This window comes from Trachemys scripta, chromosome 3 (genome assembly GCF_013100865.1).
Source record: "Trachemys scripta elegans isolate TJP31775 chromosome 3, CAS_Tse_1.0, whole genome shotgun sequence".
Classification (NCBI taxonomy): Eukaryota; Metazoa; Chordata; order Testudines; family Emydidae; genus Trachemys; species Trachemys scripta.
The window spans coordinates 4,797,631-4,812,781 of NC_048300.1; the positions used below are offsets into that span (position 1 = coordinate 4,797,631).

General features: G+C 41.7%; 1 protein-coding gene across 1 annotated transcript in view; it reads right to left on the bottom strand.

The window, feature by feature from the left end:
• Window positions 1-224: 224 nt before the first annotated feature.
• The window catches only part of MAP4K3 (mitogen-activated protein kinase kinase kinase kinase 3), a gene marked incomplete in the record, with an annotated part of 123,200 nt that continues 108,273 nt past the window's right edge, over window positions 225-15,151 (bottom strand). Inside the window, 3 exon segments of the mRNA XM_034764013.1 lie at window positions 225-1,617; window positions 6,075-6,130; window positions 12,957-13,027. Of these exon segments, the coding sequence (XP_034619904.1) occupies window positions 1,530-1,617; window positions 6,075-6,130; window positions 12,957-13,027 (215 nt within the window).

A 15,151-nucleotide genomic window follows, 5' to 3' on the forward strand; every position in this document is an offset into this window, starting at 1 on the left:
GGATTCAATGATTCTGTGAAGATACATATCCCACAAAATCCAGGTGTTAGGTCAAATGTAGGCAAAATTACATTCCTAGCAGCCTGACCATTCATACATTCAGAATGCCCAGTTTATATATTAGGGTACATAAACATTTAATAGCAATTCAAAAATGGATGTTTTCCATCAGCAATTTTTTAGTCTTATGTGGAAATTAGTGCAGGTGGTAAGCTATCTGTACAACAACATGTTAAAAAAAGTTTATTTTACATTATATACATAAGGGAACATATTCAAAAGCATTACCAATCACAATAACTTAGACCATAAATCACTTTAAATTTAGTTTGTTCTTAGTGTATATTATCATAATAAAATATAAAGAACATATACAAAACAGAGCCAAATGTGTGCACTTTGCTAAAACTTGGCATTTACATACTCCATTGGAAAATAGCAATCAAAAATAATTTTGATCAGAACTATGTTCCTGCAATATGAAGTAACCACTACATTGTTTGTATGAGGTAGTAACTAAATTATTTTGGCCATGTGTTAACACCCTAAATCAAGAAAATGGTCATAAGGCCAAAAAAAGTCAAAACATGACAAGATCTTTGAACCATTTCCACGGTGTGGAATGTTGTAGTTCATGATACGAATAAAACCATTTAGTGACGACTTATAATAATGCTAATTTTCCCATTGCACACACTAGTAATTCAGACAACTATTGCAGTGTTACATTAAGGTACCAAATTCTGGGATTCATATCCATTCCAGAAGATATTGTTTTCAAGCATAGAGAAGTAATCTTTACAGAATTTTACTTAAATATAAAAATACAGGTGTTTAATTGGTTTGTTTCACAATAAAACTACCCAAATAAACTAAAAAAAGGTACTCTGACGCCCAAGTCATATCCACAAAGTCACAGCTTACCTTTGTGACTAAATACATCACAGATAAATACTTTGTGCAAAACAAACAATCACACCAGTGTAGTTGCATGAAAATTAAAAACAAGATTGTAATAGGATTACAGCCTTGGTTACAATTTCTAAAAGTTGATTTATTTGTATTAGTAAATTACATATAATAAAATACAATAGTGATGTTAAATGCACTGTGTTCATTGCTAACATCCCATTTTATAAGAACTACACGTGAGAAGTCCTTAAAATAGTACCCCAACTGAATTTCTGCTTCCTCAGCAACCTTTACATCTGTACAGGTAAGACACTTGTACATAACTGAAGGATCACTATCTACATTAAGTCAGTGTAGGTCTTCAGCAATGTGTTTCACTGAAAAATACTGCATATATGTACAAAGATTACATAACAGTGAATTATTAAGCACTTCCGTGGTATAATATGCTAAGTGTGTCCATACCACTTAAACTAAATTATCCTCTTTTCTCTCATGCCACAATAAATTACAAAGTAACTGAAGTCAGGTGACTGCCGTTTTTGTGCAATTTCAATCATCCATCAATGTTGCAGCAGTAGTGTTTTCTCGTCATGGTTAACTGCCAGGTATGATTCTCAGTAACTGTTTTCGTGCCCTGCCAGGATGTATAAATTGCTGTTGGCCATAGGATGATCTGTTGGCCTACTCTCCAATACCACAACCCTAGAATTAAAAACAGTTAAATAATCTAATGAACAATTATAACAAATACAATTTCAAATTCCCTGTCTGTAAACTCAGTCATCCTCTACTCTCACTTTCCTTCATGGCTCGTGTGTAAATTTGGCTCTCACCAATGAGTCAACTTCACTACTGAACTCCTCACTCACGCTTTCCTCCCCTCCTGCCTGGGCTACTGCACCTCTCCGCTTTACTTTCCCCAAATCCTCCTGCTCCTCAGACACCAGTCAGTGCAAAACGCTGCTGCTCAGTTTTTCCACACATACAAGCAGCACATCCACTTGACCCCATCCTCAAACAACTCTACTGGCTCTTCACTCACAAGGAGGAGGAACGGCCGTGTGGTTAATGCAGCACCAGAGTCATTTCAGCTCTGCCACAGGCTTCCTGTGCAAACCTGGACAGTGTCACTGAGACACACTTTGACCTTCAACCTCCAACTGCTCGGTCCTCTTGAATTGCCTTTTTAATAGGTGGGTGTTCAAGTACAAGCAGCAGACAATCCTTAAGATGGAATTGCTATGGTGACATAATTGTCTGTTAGCTGACTATTCTGACTGCCAACCCGATTAAGAAGTATACAATATGTTCCATGTCGTCAGTTTAGCTCATGTTTATCTGATGGAGATGAACTAACTAGTCTTTTGATCTATCTACTGCAGCGGATATAAATAATGAACCCAATATGGGGGGGTTGGGAGGAATTCAAAGCCCTGCTCTTGCACTTGAAATAGCTGATCAGCTTCTCTGGACACAGCAGGAGTTGTAGCTGTGGATAACTAGCCCTCTTCTGAAGTTCTGAGGAGCCCTTCAGCGATTCCCAAAATGATACCGCTTCTGTGTTTCAAATCAATGGTACTGAAAAAACAGCAAGTCTTCTCAGGTAACTTGGTTATCTCCAGATCTAAAGAGTCAAACATTTCTCCCACTACCTCCTAGATGCTTTGGTAGTCTGGGTGCTGGTTGCTATGCCATTATGCAGCTAAAAATTTCCTGTTCCTGACACACAACTCCACTGTTTTGTTGTCATTGCTTCAGCACCTGTCACTTTTATCTGTTTTTATGAAGCTCAGCAACTCTGCTAAGCAGAAGGCTGCATATGGGTCTGTGGTGTTGGGGGTTGTGGATTAAGAGCCCAAAGTATCTGCAAAAATTACAGGAGACTTGTGACAGGAGAGCAAAGGTCTGTGAGAAGCGGGTATATGCATGGAGGGCCAGTCAGGGAACGGAGGAGCTTAGGGTGGCTAGGCAAACATTAAAATTTAAACCAGGTTGGCAGCCAAGAGCAGTTACAATTAAAGCTAGGTGTTTTCCTAGTTGAAAATGTCTAGTACATAAAGTTTTCAGTTTGTTAAATAGGTTTTAATGGTAATTCTTCCTGGTTGCCAAATTGGTTTAAATTTTAAATGACTACCCTCTCCTCACTGGCCTGCTGCCTTCCAATCCACGGACACTAAATGCATAAATCTGGGGTCTGTACTGCTTAAATTTAGGCCTAGTGTTCCACATAGAAAGCAATGCCTAGTTACTGTCATTGGAGAGGAGATACAATGGACTATGATGTTCACTGGGAAATATGGAAGAATTAGGGTGATCAGAGTGTTCATCCCTCAACATTCTCATCACTGTCAGAGAGCATCGTGAATCTTGCTAACAGCACGAACAAAGCTATGTAAAGTTGTTGAAAGAATGGCCACACAGGTCAAGGATTAAAAGTCCTACACAAAAAAGGGTTCTGGCCACAAGGACACCAGAATGTAGGGAAAGCCCATGTGATGACTCATAACTAATCTCAAAATGTTCCTGTACCCCTAGAAGTAGAAGGGATTTCACAGAATGGAGAATTGTGCCAAATGAGCCTCTAAGCTTCTCAGTTTATGGAAGAAGCTAACTAGCTCTTTGATCCATCTGTTGCAGCTACAGATGCTAACCCAGACAGCTCTTGGTTCTTTCTAGGCTTCAGGACAGAGACTTCCCACCAACATCTGAGAAATAAGGCAGATTTTGCAGGGGAATTGGACCCATTTAAGCTTATCCAAATATCCTGAATTCAATCGGGCAGAGTAACGGGTGCAGGCTTCAGACCTGACACCCACGGGGCAGTCTGCCCAGTCTACTTGGCACCCTCAGGAAAGGGCAATCAAGCACTTGTGAAATGTTCATATCAGAGGGAGTCCCCCACAATCAAATCCTCCTTGGACTGGTACCAGTTCTTTGGTTTCTTAGTCACAGCTCCAAGGCCTAATGCTGAGAAAATTCTTTTCTCTTGAGAGCAGCTAAAGGAGGCTGCTAAACGTGTGAGAGAATGTTTGCCCTATCTGAATCAGATACAGCAGAACCCCTAAACTGAGAATTGAGTTCATAAAACAGAATATCTCAATTACAGTAGGTGCAGAAGTTGCATTACATGGCTTTCTTCTTACCCTTCAGACTACTGCAAACAATTTCCAATGCACTGAAGGCATTGGAATGTGAAGGAATGTTGACCTGCTCTTCATAAACATCACTTCCCCTCAGTCATTCCTCTGCCTTCCCCATGGGAAAAATGATTCATATAACTGGTTGTTTGTAAGATTGGTGTTCAGAAAAGATTCTACTGTAGTCAATACTCAGGCAGTCTAGGCATAACACAGTGCTTTAGAATGATTTACCTTTCAGAAGCCTTCAAGTCTGTGGAAGGTCACAGAACTGACAATAACTTCAGATCAAAACTGACTTGGAAATGACAAGCACTATTGAGGAAGGTTTTAAATCTAAAGAACTCACTCGAGAGACTTGAAATAAAACCACATCTGACAAGCTCAGGTTTTTATTTTTTGCAATGCAAAGTCTTTGCGCTGTTGTCTCAGATCCATTAGGGTGCTGGCATAAACCCAATTCAGAAGGAACAGCAATTGGGGATAGGATATTTCTTGATGCAATGGGCATGCTGATCTTTGAGCAGTATGATGCTCTCGTCTTAAAACCAGATTTATTTATTTTAAAACCTGATTGTGCTGACTCTCAATAACTGTGAGAAATGACTGGACTAACTAACACTGAACTGCACTAAACACCCCGATAGGAATGAGGGAGTAAAACACCCTCTTAAAAGGAAGCTGTGCAATTGCTAAACAGCTACCCACTAGTAAGCCAAAAAATGACAATTATAAACTAAAGGAACTCTGTCCAAAAGACAGCTACAATGTAGCTTGTGAAGGCACAGTGCAATAGTTCACCTGTAAATCATTGTTGTTAGAAGAACTATGGGTGGTTGTGGGATCGACATGTTTGCAAATTCAGACCTGTGATTGGGTGCTTACAAGGTCCCAGTAGATATTGCTCTTTTTGATAGTTCTGAGATGCAGTGCCAGGGTGAAATTCCCACAAGTGGAGACAGACATAGGCAGTTCTCAAAGGAAAACTAAGGTTTAACTTTGCACAGTACATGTATCATGCAAAGGGTGAAATTCTGCTGTCAGTATATATTACCTAAAACATACAACATTTACTTCATTAATGCCTTCATAAAACTGCAGCACTCCAAAGCAGGGCAGAGAAAGTAGAAAGGTGTTGGTCCCTGTGAAGCTCCAAAACCTTGCAGGACAGTTACTGGTTGGAGGAGCTGAGCATCCTACTTCACTATTTAGTCCTGCAGGACAGGGAGACGCAGAGAGATTTGGGGCCATGCAAAGCAGGCTGCAAAAAGCAACAGAAGCGGAGGACCTTGTGGGGCTCAGAAAACAGCTCCTGGGCTGTGGATGTTGGCAGAACAACAGGCAGATCCCCCTGCTTTTGTAATGTATTGAAATTTGTATGTTTTTAATATTTTGAATTTGTTTTGAGGTGCAGATCCCAGGATCTAATACAGCATAGCACAACTGAACGCAAAACCTGAAATCTATTAAAGTAAGTTCATGGAGGATATGGCCATTGATGGCTATTAACCAAGATGACCAGGGATGCAATCCCACGATTGAGTGTCCCTAAACCTCTGACTGCCTGAAGCTGGGAGTGGACAACAGGGGATGGATCACTCGATGACTGCCTGTTCTGGTCACTCCCTCTGGGGCACCAGGCATTGGCCACTGTCAGAAGACAGGACACTGGGCTAGATGGATCTTTGGTCTGACCCAGTCTGGCAATTCTTATGTTCTTATATGTTAGAACCCAAAAAGAGAAAAGTTTTGGAGCTATATGAGCACCTGTGAAATATAAGCTTATCCTGAGAGAAAATACTGGTAAACTCAGAAACAAAGTTTTATTACTCCTCAGGAAAGAGAGACAAAGAACATATGCAAGGAAAGGGCTAAGGGGAAAAAATAAGGAGACTAAAAGAAGCCAAAAAAGAATCACAGAAGGATGAAGTACTAGTGAGAAAATACCCTTAAGAAATAAGAGGAAGAAAACATATATATTACTCTTTTATTTTAACAGACCATGTCTGGTACCGTTCATACCTGTCAGATCCAAGAAGCCTGAATATTCTCGTACTGTCAGAAATTTCCTGTGTGATCTATTTAATGAAAACATACAATAATTATTCATGTAGCAAGTGCAGTTATTTTTGACCAATGTATCATAAAATTTATTGTAGCTAGAGAAAGGAATTAATGCTCACTGAATTAACCAATTTAGAGTAATTGCCAGTCTAAGTTGGTCAGAATCTGAGAATTCTTTAAATCTGTCTCTTTAAACAAGGGCCAAAAGAAAGGACCATTTTCCAGAACTTTCTGCCAGATTATGCAAAATATGAAGCTGAGGGCACGTCTTCACTACCCGCTGGATCGGCGGGTAGCAATCGATCTATTGGGGATCGACTTATCGCGTCTAGTGAAGATGCGATAAAATCGATCTCCGATGGCTCTGCCGTCGACTCCGGAAATCCACCGCGGCAAGAGGTGGAAGCGGAGTTGACGGCGGCGCGGCAGCGGTCGACTCGCCGCCGTCCTCACAGCCAGGTAAGTCGACCTAAAATACGCAACTTCAGCTACGCTATTCACGTAGCTGAAGTTGCGTATCTTAGGTCGACCCCCCCGCTCCCGTAGTGTAGACCTAGCCTTAGTCACTTTAACTGGAGGTTCTTCGAGATGTGTGGTCCCTGTCTGCATTCCACAGGAGGGTACACATGTGAACAGGCTCGAACGAAAGCCCATGTGCAGAGATTCTAACAAGCTGTATCTATGGGACCACACACAAACAGCAGATCTCCTCGTGCTCCTGAGTGAGGGTATAAGAGGCCCTCTTGGGTCAACACCCCCTCAGTTCCTTTTCTTACCACAGATTCAACGAGATCGAAAGGAGAGGGGATAGAGGGTGGGTAGTGAAATACAGACAGGGACCACACCTCTGGAAGAATGTCCAGTCACAGTACGTAACCTCCATTTCTTCTATGAGTGGTGGTCCCTGTATTTATTCCACACACGGGTGATCGGCAAACAGTGCTCAGACTGGAAGGGCATGTGAGGACTGCAGATGCCAGTAACTTTTTCCTCAGGTAGACGGACTTGCGCTAGCTCTGACCATGCTAGCATGCCAAAAATGGCAATGCAGCTGCAGTGGCTAATGGCCCAAGTACACTCTCGCCCACCCCTGGGTAGGTATTTGGGCAGCTAGCCCAAAACACCGCTCACGTAGCTGCGTCTACACTGCTATTTTCAGCACACAAACTCAATCAAAGCTAGCATGGGTATGTCTATCCACCCTGGAAATTACACCCCCAGTTGGAGTACACGCGTGTGACAGGTTGGATCACAGAAACCCCCTGGGAGCTGCCACCCGATGTGCCAAGACTACTTCTACCCCCACCTTCCCTGCCAGCTGGGGGGGGGGGTAAACTCATAAATGTGAGTTTAGACCCCATTGGGAGTTGGGCATCTGAGTGTTAAAGACAGGAACACTTCTGTTAGCTGCTTTCAGGTAAACCTGCAGCTTTGGGGCAAGTAATTCAGACCCTGTGTTGGAGCAGACGGGAGTGTCTGGCTCAGCAGGACAGGGTGCTGGGGCCCTGAGCTGGCAGGGGTAGAAATAGTCTTGGCACATCGGGTGGCAGCTCCCAGGGGGTTTCTGTGATCCAACCTGTCACAACGCGTATTCACAGAGGGAACGGTAAGCCTGCCTTCCTAGCTAGTGGTACGACACTACCTTGTGGCAAGAATGTCATTTTGAAGTCTGAGGTTTGCCACAGGGATTCAGATGGATTGTAGGGAATAGAGCTATGCCTACAGAGCCTGATCCAAAGCCCACTGAAGTCAATGTAGATCTTTCCAATGATTTCAGGCAGCTTTCGCTAAGGCTCATTATGCCGTGGAGAGCAAGACCAATACCGCTAACCAAAACAGTGCAAAGAGAGAACAGAAAGCATGGAAAACATGTACTGGACAACAGCACTATTAAACAAAACCATACTGCTATTTCAAAAACAAATGATGGGAGTACAATAAAATCTGTTAAATAGATAACCACGGTAAACAGAAAATGTAATAGTCCAATATGTATTTGCTTTACAGGGTGCCAACACTTACAAATAGATTTTTTTGTGTTGCAGAGAAATCGTACTATTGTAATAAGCTTTTATTTAGGTGAGCACCAGGGCACTGCATAAAACTGCTGGTGCATCAGTCTATGAGGTTAACTGGAAAAAAAAAAAAGTCAAAATATACTCCCAAATTCACCATTCTGATTCTAGTTCAGCCTGTGTGTGTCATTTACAAATTTCTACCTACTTCTGGGAATAGAAACAATTCTTCCCTAGCTTCTTTCTCGGCCTCAAGGAGTAGCAGCTTGAATAGTTTTTGAAGGTTAATTTATTTATTTGCATTTAGGACTTATTGGGAGAAAGTTAATTCAAAGTAGTAAATTCTGCATTTAGTTCTAACAGTCATTCTTGCCCATTGTAGCAGTAAACCCAAAATGTAGGTCAAGTTCCTGTGAAAGTTCTGTCTCCTCAACTCACACATCTCTCCCTATTAGTCAACAGTTTTACTGCTCCACTAGAAGGCAGCAATGATGAGAGGTCATGGCTATGGTGACTTTTTAAGTAGCTAAAAACAATCCCATTCTGAGATTCAAATGTCAGAGCAGAGAACTTGAGCTGATGACGTGTTCAGAGTGACCTGTGTTGCTAAGCAGATGGGCTTGCTATGTTTTGCACCAGTTAGAGCTTTGTCATGGTATGTGGGTTCATTCCTAGATACGATCTGTAAGTATCACTAGAAGGTAACGAATGTATGGATCAACATGGCCAAGGTCGGTGTCTGATAGGATCAGGTGTAGTGTTCTGGGCAGCTGCAGATTAAAATTTTTAATGACTGTGGCTATTTGGGTATCTAACAGCAGTGAAAAGTCAAACAGACCCCAAATTTGCAGACCAACTTACCCCGAGGGTAGAAAGAAAGAAGCAAAGGCAGCAAGTTTTCATCAGAGTGCATAATTCATTAACTCGCCTGACTGAAGTTATAACATATTATAAAGGCATATTTACAGTCATGAAATAAAGAACACTCTGCCAAGGGCTCAAAGGGTGGCTTTATGAGTTGCGCTAAAACTAAATTGAGGTCCCATCCCAGAAGTGGGTCCTTTACAGATGGTTAAAGATTTGAAAATCCTTTTGTGATTTTTTGACCATACTACTGTATGTGGAAATACTGATTTATTATCTCTCAGCACATGATATGCTGATATAGCTGCTAAATCAACCTTCAGCAAAGAATCTGAAATACCTTCAGTCTTTAAATGCAGTAAGTATTCCAAAATACACCAAAGCCAGTTCCGAACCTTCAGGTTTGTTCTGTATCCAACTCACAAACCACGATAATTTAAATTGGTTTCATCTTCTGGTCAATTGTTTTCTAGAGTTAATGAGCACTTGAGACACATCTAAAGGATAAGCTCTTTCAAGGTCCATTAAAGTCCAACAGCCCATGCTGGCAGGGGCAGAGATAGGGGATCTGGAAGAATGATCTTGTCTGCTACTGCAACACTAGAGCCAGTAATACTGGGAGCATCGTGTAAAATCCCAAGTAGGTTCATGTACCACTCCTGTCTGAGCCACACCAGAGCAACTAAAGCCATTTTTGCCCTAACCTGTATTATTTCCTTCACTACTTTCTGTATCAATGGAAAGGGGGGAACCTTTCCCCAATTCAGTATAAATGAGTCCAATATGGACTGCACATCCTTTTCTGCCCTTGTCCAGAACTGACGACTCTGTGTTGTGACAGGATATCCTCAATTGCTGAAGACCTTGTGTATCACTTCCTCTTTTACCAACCACTCATGTAACTGTATTGTGTGTCTCTGCTCAGTTAGTCTGTCCAGTTGTCCTTTGCGGATAGTCGCAGGGCTACTGGATAAACATTGTGCTGTAGGCACCAATCCCAGAGCCTGATTGCTTCATTGCATAATTATGATGAATAAGCCCCTCCCTGCTTGTTGACAGAACACATGACAGTTATATTGTCCATTACCACCTGAACTACCTTCCCTTCGATATGAGGAAGAAAAGATCCGAGAACCAGATGAATCACATTCAGCTCCAATATGTATAGCTGTAGTCTCCTTTCCTGGGAGTTCCAATGTCCCCTGAAGCACAACGTAGTTTAGATGGGATGCACCCAAAGTGAATGTCAATGACAGGGCTGGATGACTGAATAACATTCCTCTTAAAACATTTGTCCTCTGAGACCACAAAGTCAAAGAACATAGTGAGTTTTGTACATATCGTCCATACCAGGGCTGTAATTTACTGCCAACCAGGCCCGCAATCAGATTACCCTGATGGGCCGCATGCGGCCCGCGGTCTGCAGGTTGCCCACCACTGGTCTAAAGGTTCCATATTCAGGAGTAAATCCTGCTGTAGGAGGCTGAAACCTAGACAAGGCCTATGGTTGTCTAGCTCTATCCTGGCCCTCTGGTTGTTAATACAACCTCAAATATGTTACTGATATGATCAGCAATATCCCTGGAACCAGCCAGTGAAGCATCACAAACAAAGGTAGTTTTACTCAGAGAGCCTGAAAGGAAGGGAAGATTCCTGAGCTAAATGAGGTATTACCTTCCATACTATCTCTCTTCAGATGTAGGAACCTTAGTGAAGACATTTGACATAATCTTTTTTCCTTTCCATAGAGGGTCTTTCCCAGGGATCCAGACCATTGTCCATTCCAATGGGATGAATTTCTGCTACTACTGTATCCATATTTTGCAGTTCCGATAATGGCTGCGTCTTCAACACTGTCTTTGGATCCAGCAGAATTAACGGATCCACAAATTGAGATCTCCGTTTAGATCCCTCTCTTTGGACTGCTTTCATTTTTAGTCTGGGAACCAAAGTAGACAAATCCCAGTCTGACAGACCCAATGTCGAATAACCCATATGGGATCTGGCCTGCTAACAGTGGTCATCTTCTCTCTAGTCATAGTCTTCAAAACCACTACAGATGGATCAGATGGCTTTTCTCATGGCGTAGCCTTTGTCTCAGAGGCCAGTGCCGATGGCACCTTGCAGGTTTTTGTCAATTAATCCTATGTCCCGAGCACCAAATGTGCTGTAGGCACATGAGAATTTCAGTGCCAATTCTGAGTCTTCATAAGCACCTTAGATTTAGCAGCCATTGAACTTGGAGCTGACTTGTTTTTTGCCTTATGTTCTGAGCTCTGGGATACCTCATATCCAACAGGTCTGTCCTTACATGCTGTAGGAATTAACGTACTGCAGACAGAGCATCTGGATAAAGAATGTCCCTCACCAAGACATGCCAGACATCTTACATGGAAGTACAATGCAAGAAACACTGCCAGAAAAGAAGCACATCTTTTAAAGCCCAATCTTCTGTTCGTCAGATCCATGACTAACACTAACTCAGCTAAAAAATTAATTATCATTAATACATAATTATAATAATCCAATATAATAAACTACACTAATCATTATCAATTGCACTTTTAGGAGAAAAGCTCAAGATCAAAGAGATCCGAAAAGGGTTGCTTCCATCTGATGCGGTGGTTGGAAGGAACTGAGGTAGGCAGATAGTACCATGCTCCCTTTTATAGCCATGCCCTCAGAAGGTTAGGGAACGCTGATGAGAGATACAGGATGGGGTGCATGAACACTCCTATGGACACTCTTTGGAGAGAGTTCCAGCATATAGGCTGCAGAGGCCAGCACAATCCAGGAGTAAAAATATGCAGAAGGCACTCAAAGAATTAAAAAGAGTCTGATGAATTGTACAGAATACATGTTTGGCAGCTCACAAAGACAAACCAAAACATCAGTCAAAAAAGTAACAGCATTTTTTCAGCATGGTCACTCATTGGATATTCTACATAAATAATGTGACTAATGAAATGGAAGATCTAAGTTTGATATGATTTAAGTATATAGATGATTAACTGTATTTAAAGGTGACTTGCTCACTCTCTCCACTGATGTTTACTATTTGGTAATAGGAACCTGAATTTCCTAACACTTAATGCTAAAGTTGAACGCATGAGCACCCAGTTGTTGGGAAATCCCAGCTGCTGGTGTTAATAACTAGGGGTATTGAAGTGATTTTTGGAATAGATATTCAGATGATTTTGGCTAAACGTTTCCCCAGTATCCATTCCAAACGGAATACTCAAGTCAGTAGCATTGTGTACTCCTTATATTTTGCTGCAGCAGCATGGTTAACTTTGTTATTCTTTTCTGCCTCTTCTTATGTTAGGAACAAGACGGGTGGTGTCAGCTCCTGGGACCTGTAGCATGTGAACTCAGCTGTCTCTTTTCATGATTGAGAGAGGCGAGAAGGCACTATTCTCCCCAGGCCATGCAGCTTTTCTTTTCAAGGCTGGAGGTGTATAGGTTTCGCTGCCTTTTCAAAGCATGCACAGCTCATTTAACAGAGGTGAATTCCTGGTCTGTGCTAATTCATCTTTTTGGACCGGATTCTCCACTGCTTTTCTCCCCACATGGCCATTTACACTTGTGAGTGTATAACACTACCACACCAGAACGTAAGGCCACCGATATACCTAATGTAGATTCCACAATATTCCACTAGGGATGAATCTGCGCCTTGGCATTTCTGTTCTTTGAAACAGTAAACTAAGGTCCATTTGTTTTCTGTGAGGGGTTTCAACATTTAAAGGTTAGTCTTGGGATGACAAGCTGAATTCTTCTGGTTTACCCTGAAATTTAGATATTGTTGAAACAATGCTTAAAATATCTAGCTGTTCTGTCCAACAAAGAATCCTATTTAAATTTATTCAGTTCAATAAAGCAATATTCATTTACTCTTATTCTTGTTGCATTCTAACTGAATTAGGAGCAAAAAAAATTGTGGGGAAGATATTGCACTCACCTCATTTGACCTAAAACTCCTTCCTTGCATTCCATGCTTCCAGAAAGCTAAAACACTGTCTTGTAGGCAAACTAGAAGGAAAAGAACACTTGAGTTAATTTTGGGGACAACCCCAATTTATTCTTTCAAGGCAAAAAATATTTATTACCTTCCTATCATGGCAATTTTACATTCTGTCTGTAGACATTTTATAATTACACCAATTCCCTCACAAAAGATCCCAAAACGTTTCACCAGAATGACTTAACCCACCTCAAGCTGGTCAAAAAAGGGCTTTACAAACACTGTTCGTTAATATGAGCCCTGTGTTATTTGTAAAATATTAATTCATTTTCTCAAAGAGTTTAAATCTTTAGAAAATGTGCAAGATTTCCAGGCATTGGAACTTTACAAAAACTTGCATTCTACCTTTTCCTCCCAAATTCAAGAAAACAGCTGAAAATAGTCTACAATTAAAACCTTTTTATTTTTACCCTCCTCTTCCCATCCCCTCCCCCCATTTTCTTTATTGTCTTAAAAAAAGGCAGTTATATCATAGGTCCCAACTGCCTTTTAAATTACATTAAATGCTAATTACAGAAGCAGCAAAGTAGCTTTTTAAAAGAGAGTTGTATAAATCTACTGGGTAATAGTATATTAAGGATTTAAAATTCATTTTCTAGAGACAGAATGACTTTCTTTTTTACCTTAACAGCCACTCAATGCTCACTGACAGAGGGCCACTATCATGTAACTCATATCAGGCCTGACACACTCACTAATTCCAATACACTGTGGTAATAATATGGATCCAAAAGGTATCTTGTAAGATATCATATGTAAACGGGTAAAATGCCAGTCATGAATATCACTGTGCAATGTATGCACTGGTTGTGTATAAAGAATTGAGTGTGCGCTGGAAATATGTTCTTAAAATGAGTTTTGGAGGCAGTGTATAAATCAAGCCTGTCAGACAAAGAAATGTGGATTCCCTTGTCTAACTGGCTTGATTACAGGCATAGGACAATAAAAGTACATTTACATACAAGGTAAACAACGCAATGACGCTAACAAGCAAGGGAGGAAACAGTGTAGAAAGCACTCCAGAGACAGAGTCTGCAAATCCAGGAAGTCTTCCTAGTTCTGGAAGCAAAGACAATGGACTCTAAGGCCTAGCCTTCACTTACCGGCTGGTCCGGCGGCACGCCATCGATGTTCTGGGATCGATCCCGGAAGTGCTCACAGTCGGCTTCGGTACTCCAGCTCGCCGAGAGGAGTACGCGGCGTCGACGGGGGGAGACTTCCGGCCGCGTCTGGACCGCGGTAAGTTCGGACTAAGGTACTTCGAATTCAGCTACGTTATTAACGTAGCTGAATTTGCGTACCTTAGTCCGAAGTCCGGACTAAGTGGGGACCAGCCCTAAGTAATATAAGGGGAGGAAAAAGGCACTTAGGCCCTGTCTACACTTAAAATGCTACAAGGATAGGCGCTACCTACGCCAACACCAGCAAAGATAATCCACCCCCCGAGACCCCTGACCGATGTACTTAAACCAACCTAATTTTCTAGTGTAGAACAGGCCTTATTTATCAATCATTTAAGGGACAAAACAGGCCAGAGCTCTTGGAATCTGTGAAAGGTGGATCCTTGAACAAGGGGGGGGGGGGTTTGAAGTCTCTGGGAACTGACTATAAGCAATAGAAATTGACTGAGACCAAGACTGTAATCTATTAAGATTCAGATACTAGAAAGTGTGTTTTATTTTGTTTGTAACCATACCTATCTTTTTTTCCCTCTTGCTTAGTATCACTTAAATCTTTGTTCTTTATTAATATATGTATTCTTGTTTTATTACAAAACCATCTCAGTGCTGTGTATTAAACTGACGCGAGAGTCTTCAGCTAACCTAACAGGTGGGATGGGTCTCCAAGCCGGGCTCCAGTCTGAGCCTGAGCATCTCCAGTACCTTTTTAGTCTGCAGCCTGAACCCCATGATCCCGAGTCAATTGGCCCAGGCTCTGGGACTCTGTGCCATGGGTTTTCTCTTCCAGTGTAGACATACCCATAGAGCCTTGAGGAGTTTGCCGGTGAGTTAGAAAGACAGGTGTGGCAGGAAGCTGACATCTGGTCTAATCTCTAGCAAAGCTCACTCTTGCTGAAGCAGAGAGGTAACACAGTGGCTTGTAGTTCTGAGCGTCATGAACAGAATACCACA